The 17794-nt window shown below is 39.3% G+C and overlaps 1 protein-coding gene and 1 non-coding gene across 5 annotated transcripts in view; both read right to left on the bottom strand.

Annotated features, from left to right (window-relative positions):
* The window catches only part of IFT88 (intraflagellar transport 88), a 155175-nt gene extending 149160 nt beyond the window's left edge, over positions 1–6015 (bottom strand). For all 4 annotated transcript variants that reach the window (XM_044249390.1, XM_044249391.1, XM_044249392.1 and 1 more), the window contains exons 1-2: positions 5872–6015; positions 600–705 (exon numbers count right to left, since the gene is read on the bottom strand). In XM_044249390.1, the coding sequence (XP_044105325.1) occupies positions 600–689 (90 nt within the window). In that variant the 5' untranslated portion in view covers positions 690–705; positions 5872–6015. The remainder of the gene's footprint in view (positions 1–599; positions 706–5871) is intronic.
* A 6457-nt stretch (positions 6016–12472) lies between these two features.
* Positions 12473–12579, bottom strand: LOC122908031. The gene has a single exon (XR_006384835.1). It is a non-coding gene; the product is annotated as a U6 spliceosomal RNA (small nuclear RNA).
* Between the last annotated feature and the right edge of the window lie 5215 nt (positions 12580–17794).

Genomic DNA, 17794 nt, shown 5'->3' with positions numbered 1-17794 from the left:
AATTGCATCTTTTTTTGAAGTTTAAGTGGATACAGATGGATATAAACGGATGATTAATGATACCATTTTATCCAAAATATACAGAGATACACATAAATTTACATAAGGAAATGTTTGGTCAGATATGCATATGCTAGTTAACATTTACTTCTGGATGGTTAACATTCCTTTAATTTTAATTTTTCTTTACACTTATTTCTATTTCCTAAGTTTTCTATAAAATAATCATAATTAAAAGAAAAAATCACTATACGACATTTCACACTTACAGCATGAAAAAAAACTGGTTTTAGATGCCTCAAGCGACTTAGATCTTTTTACTTACACATTGAGATAGCTAGTGCTGGAAAACGCAAGTATATAATTAATCCTAATTTGTTTATATAGCCTTTCTCATGATTTTCCCTTTTGCTGAAATTAGTACTATTTGTAGAAGTTAGTACAGACTTCAGTAACAGCACTTTTCTAGGCTTTTAACCAGTTTATTTAATCTAAAGCAAAATAAAGCAGAACATTCAAACCCGAAGTTTTCATGAACCAGCTGGTTAACAAAGACAAACATAAAATATTCAGTGGTTTGTTTTTTTTTTTTTTTTTACCTCAGTATCATAGGTTGGATTGTAGTCATTATAACCAGAATAAAGATCATCTTCATCTGTCTCTGGGGCCAGGTGTACATTTTGCATCATTTGTACCTATGAAAAACTGGCAGTATAAATATGTTCTTGTTATATGAAATCTTAATTGAAACAAAATATAACTACTTAACAACATCCTGGTCAAATTTACTGCTACATATTTTTATGACTTAAAATTTTTTTCATATCAAATTCTGAAAACCAGGTGTCAAAACATTCATTCATTGCTCTCATTTCAAATTTATTCCACACTTTTTACATTAAAAAGACAGTGACAAGCACTTGAGAGAAGTACAGTTGGTTGCCCTTATTTTCAAAGAGCTTAGTATCAAATGCAGAAGAAGGTATGTCAATTACAAAGCAATGCAGAAACCACTATACACCCACCACAATGGTTAAATTTAAAAAACCAAAACCACAAAAGGTCAGCAGAGATGGAGTTATCTAAATAGTCATACATTGTTATGGGGTGTACTATAGTACAAATTTGGGGAAAAAAAGTCTGGCAGTTTCATAAAATTAACATTTATTTCTTATGACTCAGCAACTCCACTCCAAGTATTTACGTGAGAGAAATAAAAACATTGGTCTACAAAAATGCCCAAAACTAGAAATGGACCAGGTGCCTATCAACAGAATGGATAAGCCAATGTGCCATATTTATGCAACCAAGTATTACTCAGCAATAAAAAAAAATAGTGCACTAATGACATATAATATGGAGGAATTATGTTGAGTGAAATAAGCCTCACAAAACTGTACCTTATGGGTTGTTTTGTTGATTTAAAATTCTAGGACAGGCAAAACTATTGTGGAAAACAATCAGAAGAGTGGTTGATTTTTAGGCATTGAGATTAGAGACTGAATGAAAAAGTGCATGATTATATAATTTTCTAGGGTGACAAATATTCTATATCCTGACGGGTTTGGGTTATACTGGTATAGACACTTGTAAAAACGCAACAGATGCATACCTGAAATTTTTCTTTTCATTGTACATTTTTTCTTGAAAGAAAAAAACTGTAAATAAATATCAAACTATAATTAATACGCCTACCTAAGTATTTAAGGGAAAGCTTAAGATCTATAATTTAGTTTGATGTGCATAAAAAAGATGCCCCATAAAAAGGGGCGCTTGGGTGGCTCAGTCATTAACTGTCTGTCTTCGGCTCAGGTCATGATCCTAGGATTCTGGGGTCAAGCTTCACACTGGGCTCCCTGCTGGGAAGGAAGCCTGCTTCTACCATTTCCCCTGCTTGTGTTCCCTCTCTCACTGTCTCTCACTCTGTCAAACAAATAAAATCTTTAAAAATTTTTTTAAAAACAACATGGATAAATACATAGGTCTGTGATAAAGCAAGTATAGAAAAATGTTAATTGTAGAATCTATGGAGCAGGTATGACATTCCCTGTAAAATTCTTTAAGCTTTACTATACATTTGAAAATTTCCGTAATAAAATGTTCAGGAAAAACTGCAAGACAGAATAAAACAGATGTCAGAGAAAAGTAACTTAAAAAATGTGTGTGTGGGGGGGTGCCTGGGTGGCTAAGTGGGTTAAGCCTCTGCCTTCAGCTCAGGTCATGATCTCAGGGTCCTGGGATCGAGCCCCACATCAGCTCTCTGCTCAACAGGGAGCCTGCTTCCCCTCCTCTCTCTCTCTCTCTGCCTGCCTCTCTGCCTACTTGTGATCTCTGTCTGTACAATAAATAAATAAAATCTTTAAAAAAAAAAAGTGGGGGGAAAATATAATTACTGTATACATATACTCTAAGTAAATGCTGTAATTACTAGAGAATTTGGGAAGAATTCTTGGATAAGTAATCATTCAAACTGAGAAATATTTTAGTTTAGGGGAGGGGGCAGGACAGTTACCCAAGAAATGTAGTACTGAACTACTTTATCTTAAATTCCATATTTTCTTTGCAGCTTGTACAATTTTAAGTGTGCCAGTAAATTCAGACAAAAATTTCAGCTTAATCTTATTGCTCAGGATAATGCCAAACCTATGTGGCCACTTGTAACCTTTAAAAAAAAGTTATGTGAAATATAAAATTAATTTTTTGTATAATTCACATACCACAAAATTTACTTTTAAGGTGTACAATTCAGTGGTTTTTAGTATATTCACAACGTTCTGCATTTACCACCACTATCTAATTCCAGAACACTCTCATCACTCCAAAAGATATCTGGGACCCTTTTGGTAACTACTCTCCGTTTAGTAACTACTCGCCATTCCTCCCTCCACTCAGCCTATGGCACTAATCTACTTTGTCTCTATGGATTTGCCAATTCTGGATATTTCATACGGAATCATCAAATATGTAGTCTTTTATGCCTGGCTTCTTTCACTTAGTATAATGTTTTCAAGGTGTGTCTATGCTGTAGCACACACCAGTACTTCATTCCTTTTTGTGGTTGAATAATATTTTATCTATTTATTAGTTAACCGACATTTGCATTGTTTCCCTTTAAAGTTATTATGAATAATACTGCTATGAACATTTGTGTGAGTTTAGTGTGGACATAAATTTTCAATTCTATTGAGTGTATACCTAGGAATGGCATTGTTGGGTCATGTGGCAACTCTACATTTAATTCTTGGAGAAGCTGCTGGACTCCAAAGGGGCTGCACATTTTACATTCCACCAGCAATGTACAAAGGTTCCAATTTCTCCATGTCCTAGCCAACACTTGTTATTGCTGCTTTTTGATTATTGCCATTCTAATGGGTATATAATGGTATCTTTGTGGTTTTGATTTGCACTTCCTTGGAGACAAATGATGTTTTGCATCTTTTCATACACTTATTGACCATATCTCTTTGGAGAAACTTTGCTCAGATGCTTTGCCCATTTTTAAAAATTGAGTTATTTGTCTTATCTGATTTACAAAAATCTTTTATATATTCTGGATACTAGACCTTATCAGATCGATTTGCAAATATTTTTATCCCATTGTATGTGCTATCCTTTCATTTTCTTGATAGTACCCTTTGAAGTGTCCTTTGAATTTTGATCATGTATAGCTTCTCCATTTTTTCCTTGGTTGCTTATGCTTTTGGTGTTGCATCTAAAACAAACAAACAAACAACAACAACAAAAAAAAACCACTGCCTAATCCCAGATCAAGAAGATTTATACCTGTTTTATTTTAAGAGCTTTATGGTTTTATCTCTTACACTTAGGTCTTTTGAGTTAATCTTTCTTTAGAGATGAAAACTATGAGAGAAAACGGCAATCAGATAGAAATGTTCATTCCAAACACCATCAAAAGTACTAAAAGTCGTAAGAATACAAACTCCCAGTAATAAAATAAGTAAGTCATGAGGATGTACATTATAGTATAGAGACCATAATATGGTAATAACTTTGGTGACGGATGGTAACTACATTTATTGTGGTGATCATTCTGTGATGTATATAAATTTCAAATCACTATGTTGCACAGCTGAAATGTGTATGTCAATTATACTTCAAGAAATAAAAATTTGAAAAATAAAAGTCATTGGTATAAGAGAAAACATTTTAACTTAGAAGCTTTAGCTCAGAGAATATTAAACCGGTGGTTCTCAAAGTTTAGCATGCATGGAAATCCAAGGGCCTGTTAAAATACAGATTGTTACTCCCTCACCAGCAGAGTTTATGATTCATTAAGTCCTGGGTTGGAGTCATCACCATCCCCTCTATTCCTTACAGTGTGCATTTCTGATACAAGTTCCCAAGTGGTGTTGATGATGCTGATATGAGAACCACACCTTGAGAACTTTCTGATTATGAGCGCCATTTCGGTCAGTTCAACTTACTTGCATATCATGAAGAAAAGCAACTTTTAGAACTAGAGAAATACCCTTCTCGCTGGGTTGCAACCCCAATGTAATTAGCTTACATCTGGGCCTTCTGCACAGACATCTATTGAGCAATTTAATCTTAGAAATGTGGAAAGTGAGGCCAGGAAAGGTGAAATACAGGCGGCAGAGCAAATACTACAACTTCAGTTCTCTGGATTCCCCAAGGGTTCAAAAGTAGTTCTCACAAATCAACCGATTAGCGTTGAAGCAATCTGGAGATAACACTACTTCAACATAAATTAAATGTCAGTAACAACTTTTTTAAAAATGCAAAAGTTTATTTTCTTTTTTAAGATTTTATTTATTTATTTGACAGAGAGCGATCACAAGTAGGCAGAGAGGCAAGAGGCAAGCAGAGAGAGAGAGAGAGAGAGAGAGAAGGAGGAGGAAGCAGGCTCCCTGCCCAGCAGAGAGCCCGATGCGGGGCTCGATCCCAGGACTCTGGGATCATGACCCGAGCTGAAGGCAGAGGCTTTAACTCACTGAGCCACCCAGGTGCCCCAGTGTGTCTGTTTTTGAATGACACACTCCCACTAGTCAGTGGGATAGTTGGATAGTCTACAACCAAGATGTCTATTGTAGTTCCTCAAAAGGTCACAAGCAGAAAATCCACTTGGTAAATTAAAAGTGGGATTTTAGCCCTGGAAAGAATCTTGGAAAAACAATACTTCAAGTCTTTGGAAATTTTTCATCCTTGTGAGGCTAAGTACAGGCTTATGCCTTCTTTTGTGTCCTCTCCTATTTCACGTATTAAACATTTTATTAAAAAATTTCAAATAGTCTGGGGCGCCTGGGTGGCTCAGATCATGGTCTCAGGGTCCTAGGATTGAGCCCCACATCAGGCTTTCTGCTCAGCAGGGTGCCTGCTTCCCGCCCCTCTCTCTGCCTGCTGCTCTGCCTACTTGTGATCTCTATATATACAATAAATAAAATCTTTTAAAAATTTTTTCAAAGTTTTAAATAACACACAAAAATAAAGACGAATATTCAGTGTATCTCCTATAAAATTCCAGAGGTGGTGGAAAGGTCTAATCTGGGTTCGAATTTCCCGGTTGTAGGGTGACTGATTTGGTACCACCGCCAAGCGCAGAGCAGCACCGCCCAAAGCTGCTTAGAGGAGTAACGCAAACTCGGGAAAGCAACGCCCGCGCTTGAGAGTGACAGACGTGGGGCCTGCAGGCCGCGTCCAGCCGCAGGCGGGAGGGAAGGAAGTGCCGGTAGGCAGCCTGGGCCCCTCCGCAAATCAAACCCCCGCCCCGAGCGGCGCGCCAGGGATCCGCGCGGGGGCGTGCCGCCAGGTGCCCGGCCTCGGGACCGCCACCCGCCGCGGGCCCCACCGCGCCGGCCAGAGGCGCTCCTTGTCCCCGGGCCCTTCTCCTACCTCCCAGCGAGGGGGAGCAGAGCGACCGTGAGTCTAGCGGGGTACGACGCGCCTTTCTCGAGAAATCTACCAAGAGCACGCGTAGGCCAGAGCGCGGCGCCCAAGTCGTTGCCACGCGCGGAATCCAAGGAAGCGGCTCCCACAGTCCTCAGCGCCAGAGCGGGGGCGGGGGAGAAGGGGGAGAGGCGAGGCGAGGGGGGCGGGGTGGAGAGACAGTGGGGGTGGGGCTGGAAAGGAGTGCGGCCGGGCGGGGGCGTGGCCGGCTCAGAGCTGTACGCGAGTGGAGGCTGGGGCGGCCTGTGCATGGTGGGAGCAGGATGGGGGTACCCAGTGAGCGGATTCTATTTAGAGCGCGAAGGGAAAAAACCCAACAGTTTATAAATCTTGATGAAGTCAGTCAGGATTACCCGGGGATGATACTAGTTTATTCTTAAGTATCTCTTGTAGCCATCACTCACTGCCCCCTTTGGTCACCCTGTGAAGTTGCTCAGCTGTGCCTATTCCCTCCTTGCTTCTTCCCTCCTTCCTCATGTCTAGGTGTTCCCTCAGGCACCCTGTGTACACCTTATCCAAGCTCTTGATGTATTTTCGTCTGGTGAGTGTCTTAAAGGGCAGGAACTGAAATTTTGTGTCCCAAGCACCTAGAACCAGGTTCATACTAAAAATAAATGCACAGGATGAATGAGAAATGCATAATTTCTGTTTAACGTTTAATGTTAACGGTTAATGTTTAATATTAAGGTTTGCTTTAGATTTTGAAGGTTAATTGGAGTCAGGAAGGGAGGTCTAGACACCAGAAATTACTGAATTTCAAACATTAAGTACATGTTGGGAGACAGTTTTTTAAAATACATTATATGTATGTCAATGTAATATTTTAATTATCATATTAACAAGGTTATCTTGAGGGGGAAAACGACACATAGTAAAGAGGGACAATTTTTTATGAATCTCTGGACTAATGTGGTTAATTTAATGAGTCAGCTGGACTAGCCCACAGTACCTACTTTTTTTGTCAAACACTACTACAGATGTTGCTGTGAGGATTTTTAAAGACACAGATAACAATTAGAACAGTAGACTTTGAATACGGCTGATTACCTCTCATCATGTAGGTGGGCCTCATCCAATCAGTTAAAAGACTTCTGGGAAAAGACCAATGTCCCTGGAGGGAAAGAGAATTCTGCCGCCAGGCTGCCTTCAGACCCCAGCTGCCACATCAACCCTTCCCTAGGTCTCCAGCCTGCTGTCCTGTCCTGCAGATTTTGGACTTGGCAGTCCCACAATTGCATGAGCCAATTCTTTAAAATAAATCTCATTAAATAAATTATTTTGGTCCTCTTTCCATGGAGAACTCTGACCAATATAGGGAACAGCTTTGGATGATTGGCATAGCTGTCTCGCACCGTGCAAAAGGCAGGTTTGTTACTATCCAGTATGTTAAAGATAACGTCTCCCTCTGAAGCAAAGCCTAGCCAGTTTGGCCTGCAGTTCATTATAAAAGATTAAAGTTTCCTAAGTTCAGGGTTCTTCAGCTGTGACACAAACCTGTTGCACGTGCAGCATCCACCTGGCCTACCATCATGGGACTTGGGGAGGCAAGGAGAACTGAAAGGAATATGAAGCTCAGGCTTCTTGCTGTGCTTTGAAGAATGAAGTCCTTTGGTTCAGGTACTTTCTGGCAGCATTTATGAAACTGTGTTAGATTGGAAAGAGAGTAAACTCACACAATTTTTGACAGTATCTAGCTATGATGTCGGGCTGAAAGCATATGGTTATTACATATTTGTTGAATTAGAGAGCACCATACAGCTCTTCTCTCAAGTTCTGGCACTTCAATATATTAGACAATTTTTGTTATAATTTTAGGTCTCCAGGCCTAAATTTCTAGCTCTATAATTCTATAGAATTATCTACAGCTCTAAAATTCAATACATTTCTAGCTTTATCAAAAAAAAAAAAATTACTGAGCCTGGGTGGCTCAGTGGGTTAAGCCTCTGCCTTCGGCTCAGGTCATGATCTCAGGGTCCTGGGATCAAGCCCCACATCAGGCTCTCTGCACGGCAGGGAGACTACTTCCCCCTCTCTCTCTGCCTGATGCTCTGCTTACTTGTGATCTCTCTCTCTGTGTCAAATAAATAAAATCTTTAAAAAAATTTTTACTGGAAACAAATTTAAGTTCCTTTATACTTGGTTGCTCTTTAAGCATGGTATGACGTAACCAGAGAGGAGTCAATCATCTCCTTCACTTAAAATATTGTTATGTAGCTATCACTTACTGAACATACACTTATATTGCTGGACAAAATGTTGGGGTCACAAAGCTTGTATTTCTCAAATAAAAGCTCCACAGAAAGCAGAGGTTTTTATTTTTTGTTGTTGTAGACTATACCTTAGTGCCTAGGGAAGTGCCTGAAAATAGTTGACTCTCAATTATTTATTGAATAAATTGGCAGGGCTTGTAATTAATTACATATAGAGGCGGGGTGAATGAGAAGCAGAAAGCATGAATCTTACATTTAGTGCAAACAATGGGGGAAATGTTCTTGCACTACTAATTAATATGGATATTTGAGAGAAAAGAAGTTTTACATTTTGAACATGAACATGTTGAGTTTCAGATGTCTTTAAGATGTGCAAATAGAGATGTTTGAGTAGGCAACCATATATAAAGATGTAAAGCTCAGAGAAGAGATTCCATCTGGGGATATACATTTGGAATTCACAGTCTCTCAAAAATTGATGGAGTTGGAGCCTGGGAGTGCATGGAGTTGGAGCCTGGGAGTGCATGAAGTTGTTATTGGAGAGGAAGGTGTGGAGGTCTGAGAAAAGAGAGCTTAGAACTTGGCCTCAGAAATTCATGATTTAAAGATTTTGATCAACAATAGCCAAACTATGGAAATAGCAGAAATGTCCATTGGCTGATAAACAGATCAAGAAGATGGGGTATATATACATAATGGAATATTACTCAGCCATCAGAAAGAATGAAGTTTTGACATTTGCAACAACATAAATGGAGCTAGAGTGTATTATGCTAAGCAAAATAAGTCAGAGAAAGACAAATACCATATGATTCCATTCATATTTAGAATTTTTTAAAGATTTTATTTATTTATTTGACAGAGAGAGAGGTCACAAGTAGGCAGGCAGAGAGAGAGGGGGAAGCAGGCTCCCTGCAGAACAGGGGGAGCTTGATGTGGGGCCTGATCCCAGGATCCTGAATTCATGACCTGAGCCGAAGGCAGAGGCTTAACCCACTGAGCCACCCAGGGGCCCCTCTCATATGTAGAATTTAAGAAACAAAACAGATGAACGAACAGGAAGGGGGAAAAAAAAAGAAAAAGAAAAAAAAAAACCATAAGAGACTCTTAACAATAGAGAAGGGTTGAGGGGGGGAAGTTGGTGGGGGTGGGATAAATGGGTGATGGGTATTAAGGAGGGCACTTGTACGATGAGGACTCTCATGGTCCCATTTTGTCCACTGATCTTCACTAAGTACAGACATAAAAAAAGGCAATGGTCGTGCTCGCTTTGGCAGACCATATACTAAAAAAAAAAGGCAACGGTAGGATTCATCCAGGGTTAGAATTTGTTAGGCAATTGCAAAGAAAGGGCAGAGGGAAAAAAATGAGTTTTAACGGTAGACATAAAATTTAATATAATTAAAGGGGAACTGAACTAAAGGGAGCTAATGAATAGGAGGAAAGTAGAGTAGTCAGGTTAGAAGTGCTGATGAGGTTGGAGGAACAATTGCAGTAGGGTTACTTCAACAGATTGGAGAGTAGGCTTTCTGAATCAGTGATGATGGAAGTAGTGCAATTTTGAAATGGTAACAAGGTCCAGGATTTGATGATAGGTGTGATCGGGAGGAAGCCATTTGGGATTCAGAGTCCAGAGTTGAGGTCACTGGAATAAAGTATACTGAGTCAGGTGGAGAGGGGAAGCAAGGAGAAAGTCGGAAGAAGTTGAATAAAGGTTTACCAGATGTCTTGAGATTCACAGCCACAGAAGGGTTGCAAGAGGGTGGGGAATTGGTGCTCTGGAAGTCATATGGGGAAGCCAAGGAGAACCTACTAACCCTGCTTCCTGACGCTGGGATCCCTGAGCAGTGAGAGAGTAATCTAAGAGGGCTTCATGGGAAGCATTGTCCTTGGAGGACAGCCAGTTTTCCCCATAAAAGAGCAGAGGGATGAGAGAATATTGGGAAAAGAGTTTGAAGATGTGGGGATACCACCAACACTGGACAAAATTTCTGGTGGACGTGGGGAAGTATTGGGCCAGGTTATGGCTGCTGACACGAATGACTTGCTCTCTAGGTAGTGACCAAGGACAACAGGTATGTGGGAGGGAATGGATTTAGACTGGACACTCTCTGGGAGGGGATGGGCACTAGGTTAGGTAGTCCTAACAGAATTGTGCTGAAACTGGAAGAGACATACAGTGTTCCCTTTCTTCGTGGCCAGCTATTGATGGGAGTGGCAGGTCATCAGCACAAGTGGGCACCAGCCTTGTGGACATTTATTCAGTGGAAGGTGGTTGAGGATGGGTATGTTCAGTCTGGTTTTTGGCATTGACTTGATGCTCTCACAATACTGCTAAAGGTCTCTGTTGTCTGTCAGTCATCAGTTATTCTGTCTACCCTGCTGCATTTCTCTCCAATCATTCCTCTTTTCTCCATCTCCCTAATACCTAGGGGTTCCGGACAACCATCCTTTCTGGTCTGTCTGGTTACCATAACTTCCTAATTTTTCTCACTGCTTCCTCTTTACTCTTCTATATTGCTCTTGTTCAATTTATTATCACACTGTAGTCAAAGTGATCATCCTTAGGTGAAAAGCTGATCACAGTATTTTATTCCCTGTTTAGAACCTACTGGTGCCCTCTCTCCCCACTCTGCCTTGACTTCTGGACAAAGTCTAAACTCGTAACATGACTTATAAGGCCCTTCACAGTCCCTTCACAGGATTCTTGGCTGCAGCCAAGAAAAACCAATTCATTCTAGCTTAAGCAGAAAAGGAATTTTTTAGGAAGATATCAGGTAACTTACAGAATTGTTAGAGAGGCTAAGGAATAAGGCTTGGAAAAACAAAAGAAACCCAGGGAGGTAAGGCACAGACAAAATCAGATCAGAGGAACAAGCTGCCTGACTTATAGAGAGCAACCCCTTAAGTTTGCTCAAGACTGAGGGAGTTCCCAGGATGTGAGTTTTTCAGTTACAAAATCAGGAAAATCCTGGACAAACCAGGGCAAGTAGGTCACCTTACTTAGTCTGTTGCTGTAGGCATCTGTCATCTTTTTTTTTTTTTTAGAGATTTTATTTATTTGAGAGAGGGACAGTGAGCAAGAGAGAGAGCACAAGCCAGGGAGGAGAGGCAGAGGGAGAAGCAGAACCCCCTGCTGAGCAGGGAGCCTGATGTGGGGCTTCATACCAGGTCCCTGGGATCATGACCTGAGCCAAAGGCAGATGCTTAACCAACTGAGCCACCCAGGTGCCCTGGCATCTGTCATCTTGATACCTTAATACTTGCCCTCCACTTGATTCCTGCCATCTTGTCATTGGACACTTGATGTCACATAGCTATATTCTGTTGTTACTGGCACGTTTTGCCTTACCACTGGACATTGGGTTCTAGGCACCATGAACCATTTCTAACCATCCTGCCCTTCATTTTCCTCCATCCAGAATCAGAGTCCCCAGTGGGAACATGAGCTAACTGGCTTTAGGTCAGTATATCTTGTTCTGAGAGCTCAGAGACAGGGTATCTGCTCCCTCTGAGCTTCCTTCTTCTGATTTTGGGATTTTCCTAAAATGGGAAGGGTGTTTAGATCTTAGACAGCCAGAAGTGACTAATGTCCATGACATCTCCCTTTTTTTTTTTTTTGCCCTCCTGACTTGCATATTATGCCCCAGGCTATACTTCACTTCTTTCAAGACACTGGAAAGTATCATGATCTCTCTCACCTCTTGGCCTTTACACAGCTGTTTTTTTTTTCTTTTTTTTAAAATATTTTATTTATTTATCTGAGAGAGAGAAAGAGAGACAGAGCATGAGCAAGGGTAAGGGCAGAGGAAGAGGGAGTAGCAGGGTCCTCTCTGAGCAGGGAGCCAAACATGGGGCTTGATCCCAGGCCCCTGAGTTCATGACTTAAGCTGAAGGCAGATGTTTAACTGACTGAGCCACGTGGGCACCCGTTTTTGTTTTGTTTTGTTTTGTTTTGTTTTCTAAAATGGACTTTCTACAGTCCTCTTAACCTGAGCCACCCTTTTCTCCAGGATGCCTTTCCTAATCCTGGTGTATTAGTTTGCTAGGGCTGCCAAAACAAAATACCCCAGCCCAAGTGGTTCAAACAACAGAAATTTATTTTCTCAGAGTTCTGGATGTTGGAAGTCCATGATCAAGGCGTCAGCAGGGTTTGTTTCTGCTGGGTCTCTCTCCTTCGTTTGCAGCAGTGCTTCCTTGCTGCTGCTTCCTATGGTTGTCCCTCTGCACATGGCACCCCTGTGTGTCTTAATACCTTCTTGTAAGGACACCAGTCAGATTAGACTAAGACCCATCTTAATGCACTCGTTTTAATCTAATAACCCTCCCCTTTTAAAAAAAATATGGATTGATTCATGAACTTGCATGTCAACCTTGGGCAGGGGCCATGCTAATCTTCTCTGTATCATTCCGATTTTAGTATATGTGTTGCTGAAGTGAGTACTAACCAAATACTGTCACATTCTGAGATACTAGAGGTCAGGGCTTCGACTTATGAATTTGCAGGGGACACAGTTCAGGCCCTAACAGCTGGTTAAGTTTAGGCCCTGTGTATGCCTGTATGTTGATCTTCCACTATGAGCGCACATAACACAGTCTTATAGTTTACTACCTATGTGTAAAAGTTTGCCCAAGTCAACCTCATACATCTGTGCACCCCTGGATTTCCACCCCAGTACAACAAAACTTTGTTTATCTGATAAAAGACAATTGGGGCACTGTGCAACCTTTCACCTATTCTTCCCAGAAAAATACCATGAAATGCTGTCATTGCTTGTGGAATATTTAAAATTACCATGATTCTTTTCTACCTTAAAAGTTAAAAGCAAATTAGCCTTGAAAATTTTTCCCTTCATTTTTCCAGTAACAGACCAGTTCTTTCCTAAGGTTAATGACCCGACCAGTCAAACATTTCCCTTTCAAATTTAGTAGGAAGATAATCACCAGTCAGTACTTTGAAAATATGATCATGGAAGTTCCAGATCCTGTTGATCTTTTGTTTGTGTGACACAGTGGCAAGCTATACTCCTACCTGGATGTTCTATCAGGGGCTCACTTTGTGTTGAAAGAGTAGGCTCAATTTTACATATTCTGCATCAAATGTACTGCACTCTCTCCCTTTAGACACACTTAAATGAGATTCATATTCTTTAACATGAAAAACACCTTTTTTTCCCCCCAACTGGCACCAATCAAGTCTGGAGAAATCATCCTCATGGACTTTGGGAAGGATCTTTAGATGCTAAACTGTAGATAGACCCTGTACTCACAGTTTAAATAGATACCACACTTTGTTCTGGGACTTGTAAGATTTCTTACTTGTGAGTTACAAATTAACTTTAGCCTCCTGATAATTCCAATTTGTTCTAAAATAAATGGACATTGGACTGTAAATTACCAAAATGAAAGAGTCCCATTCCATTCACAACATAAACACTATAGTCATTAACAAGTTGAAATTAATATGTAATATACAAGAGGCAGGAGGTATTTCAAGATGTACCCACACTATCACATGCCTTCCAGCATCTGAAATAAACAAAGCACAGTTTAACCCAAGATTCTAATTTATAACTAGGGAGTGCTCATTAAAGCCCAACCATTAATTTTATAGTATATTCTTTGCCAAAGAAGAATTAGCCCAATGACTGAACATTATCACGATTTATGACTTTTCAAGTTTGAAAAGGCAAGCTCTTGGCCTTCTAAAGGTAAAGTAAACCAACTCAAAGGCACATATAAAAATAACATGAATGAGGGGCGCCTGGGTGGCTCAGTGGGTTAAGCCTCTGCTTTCAGCTCAAATCATGATTCCAGGGTCCTGGGCTCGTTGAGCCCAGGTCTAGCTTCCTGCTCAGTAGGAAATCTGGTTCTCCCTTCCTCTGCCCCCCCACCACTCTGCATGCCTGGTGCTCTTTCTTTCTCTCAAATAAAGAAATAATAAATAACATCTTAAAAAAATAAAATTGATGACATTGGCTACATATCATACTAGTATGCTAATCATATAGGCAGTACAAAGCACTTGGTTGCTTTTGCCTCTTTCCCTTTTGATTTCCTCTCTCTCATCCTGGATCATTGTTTCCACTTTAAATCTAGCTCTAAAATCTTATTACTACCCAAAATTCTTAATGTATACAACAAAAAAAGAGCCTCATAATTGAGTTGATTGGTGTAAATCTTTAGAATTATCCATATTTTATCATAACTTTTCAATTTTCTTTTGGATTTTTCATCCAAAATTGAGTTTTCCAGTTTAAAAAAAAAGGCATTACTTAACTGGAGATTTTAGAGGGATATGTAACAGTTGTGTCAAGTTTAACACTTTCTAGGTATAAACACAAACTCAGTTTCTATTCTTATTAATTTTGCCATGATTTTGCAGGTATTTACTCCATCTGCAGTCAAACCCCTCCATTTCCTGGATCTCACCTGACTTTCTAACCTTATTTTCTTCTGTTAAGGAGAAATAATGATTCTGGAAGCAAAGATGAAGTACTGAGGGAAGGTTTACTGTCAAACAAGGAACCTGATCCAGATCAAAAGTTGGACACCAGGGATGAGACTCTGTGACCTGGGTCTCAGGAAAGCAGAGTGTCTGAGGTCTGCAAATATCCAGGCTCTTTGATTAGACATTCTGAAAGCATATTTCTGTATTTTGTCAGAAGGCAGTCTCTCCTATGGGTGGGAAGGGCTTGTATTAGGGTAGTGGGGCCTCAGTTGTCCTTGCTGATTCAGGATTATGGAATCCCAGCTGTCATTATAAAAGAAATCAAGTCTGCATTGCCTCCTACCCCTCAGGTGATATCATCATCATCATCACTGATAGTACGATTATAATCTTCTGCAATGGGGGCCATGTCTTGTATTTCTTGGCATTCTCCATGGATGTGTAGAATAAATTTTATTTTGGTCTTAGCTTTTTCAACTATAAAAAGAATATTGGAAGGTTTTTAGAAATACTCAAAAAATTTTACTTGTAAGGGATTGCAGACAAATTCAACAAAATTTCTGGACCTGAACATTCTTTAAGCCAGTCCATAAAGCTTGCTTATACTGAGTCCAAACTACATGTAGTAATTCAAGTTCAGTTATATTGATTATAATAGCATTAGCCATAACATCAGTGATTTATAATTATTATATAATATTTGTTAATAATATAATTATGTGTAAGAATTATATAACCACATAGGATGGTTATATAATTATAATACCAATGATTTATATCATGTAATTTTATGATATAAAATTAATCAATTTAATAATTAAAGCATATTTGTGCTTAGTCAAATTATATTTAATAATTTGACATCTTCCCTCCAAATTTATCCCCATCTTACCAGAAAGTCTACGACTCGGGGAATCTCCTTTTAGCATAGAGTTGCGCCCTATTCTTTTTATCACAAGGTTAAGAAAACAGAAGATAAAGACTATGACTTCTTTTCATAAGCAAAAATACTATTTTTTTTAAGATTTTATTTATTTATTTGACAGAGAGATCACAAGTAGGCAGAGAGGCAGGCAGAGAGAGAGGGGGAAGCAGGCTCCCCGCCAAGCAGAGAGCCCAATACAGGGCCCTATCCCAGAACCCCGGGACCATGACCTGAGCTGAAGGCAGAGGCCCAACCAACTGAGCCACCCAGCTGCCCCCAAAATACTATTTTTAAGCTTAATTTGAAAGGGAAGTACCAAGAAAAGGTAAAGGTAATTCAATATTTTTTCAGCTTACTGCTTGGTTTCTGCAAAGTTTCATGGACCTCTGTCCTTCTCAGATACACTGTACTTCTCAAATACATTATGCCAGGAGTATGCAGGAAAATGATGAATTTTTTTTTGAAGCATCAATTTTACTAGAATATGTTTTGGGGGAAAGTGTATATAATTGAAATTGGTAAAGAAATTTAAATATTTATTATTTTTATTGAGGTATAATTGCAAAATATTATATAGTTGGCCCTTAAACAACATGTGTTTGAACTGTGCAAGTCCACTTATAAGTGGATTTTTTTCAATAAAGTACAATACAGTACTGTAAATGTATTTTCTCTTTCTTCTTATATTTTTTATCAGGGGGTAGGGGCAGAGGGAGAGAGAGAATCTTAAGTAAGCTCTATGCCTGGCATGAAGCCTGATTCAGGGCTTGATTTCACAATCTTGAGATCATGACCTGAGCCCAAATCAAGAATCAGACACTTAACTGACTGAGTCACCCAAGGCACCCCTAATTTCTCTTTCTTATGATTTTCTTAATAGCATTTTCTTTTCTGTAGCTTATTTATTTATTTATTATAAGAGTATGTATATGATACATATGCTTTCCAAAATATGTAGCTAATTGACTTTATATTATTAGTATGCTTCCAGTCAACAGTAGGCTGTTAGTAGCAGGGAGCCTGCTTTAGGGCTCCATCCCAGGACCCCAGGATCAGGACCTGAGCCTAAGGCAGAAGCTTAAATGACTGAGACACCCAGCAGCCCCAAAATCAGATTGTTTCTTTGCTATTGAGTTGTATGAGTTCTTTATATATTTTGGCTATTAACCCCTTCAGATATATCATTTACAAATATTTTCTCCCATTCAGGAGGTTGCCTTTTATTTTATTTTATTTTATTTATTTATTTGACAGATCACAAGTAGGCAGAGAGGCAGGCAGAGAGAGGAAGGGAAGCAGGCTCCCCGCTGAGCAGAGAACCTGATGCGGGGCTCAATCCCAGAACCCTGGGATCATGACCTGAGCCGAAAGCAGAGGCTTTAACCCACTGAGCCACCCAGGCGCCCCTGGAGGTTGCCTTTTTATTTCGTTGATGTTTTCCTTTGTTGTGCAGAAGCATTTTAGTTTGACGTAGTTTCTTTTTGCCTTTCTTGTCTTTGTTTTTGGTGTCAAATCCAAAAGATCATCACCAAGATGTATGTCAAGGAGCTTATGAGCTCTGTTTAGAATTTTAGAATTGCTTGTTCTAGTTCTGTGAAAAATGTCATTGGAATTTTGAAAAGAATTACATTAAATCTGTCAATTGCTTTGGGTGGTATGGACATTTTAACAATGTTAATTTTTCCAATCCATGAACATGAAATATCTTTCCATTTATTTGTGTCTTCCTAAATTTCTTTCATCAATGTCTTAAAGTTTTCAGTGTACAGTGTACACCTCCCTGGTTAAGTTTATACTTAGATATTTTATTTTTTTTGGTGCAATTATAAATGGAATTGTTCTCTTAATTTCTCTTTCTGATAGTTTGTTATTACTGTACAGAAGCCCAACTGGTTTCTGTATAACTTGCAACTTTACTGAATTCTTTTATTCTTTTATTAGTTCTAACATATTTTTGACAGTCATTACAGTTTTCTATATATAGTATCAAGTCATCTGCAAATAGTGACAGGTTTACTTCTTCCTTCCAATTTGGATGCCTTTTTTTTCTTTTTCTTGCATAATTTCCCTGACTTTCCAATACTATATTGAATAAAAGCAACAAGAGTGGGTAAGCTTGTCTTGTTCCTGATCTTAAGAGAAAGAACTTTAAGCTTTTCACCATTAAGTATAATGATATCTGTGGGCTTGTCACATATGGCCTTTATTATGTTAAAGTACTTTCCTACTATACCTGCTTTATTGAGAGTTTTTATTATAAATTGCTGGTAAGTATCGTCAAAT

This window comes from Neovison vison, chromosome 5, assembly GCF_020171115.1.
Source record: "Neovison vison isolate M4711 chromosome 5, ASM_NN_V1, whole genome shotgun sequence".
Taxonomy (NCBI): Eukaryota; Metazoa; Chordata; class Mammalia; order Carnivora; family Mustelidae; genus Neogale; species Neogale vison.
This window is presented reverse-complemented; position numbering and strand designations above follow the sequence as displayed.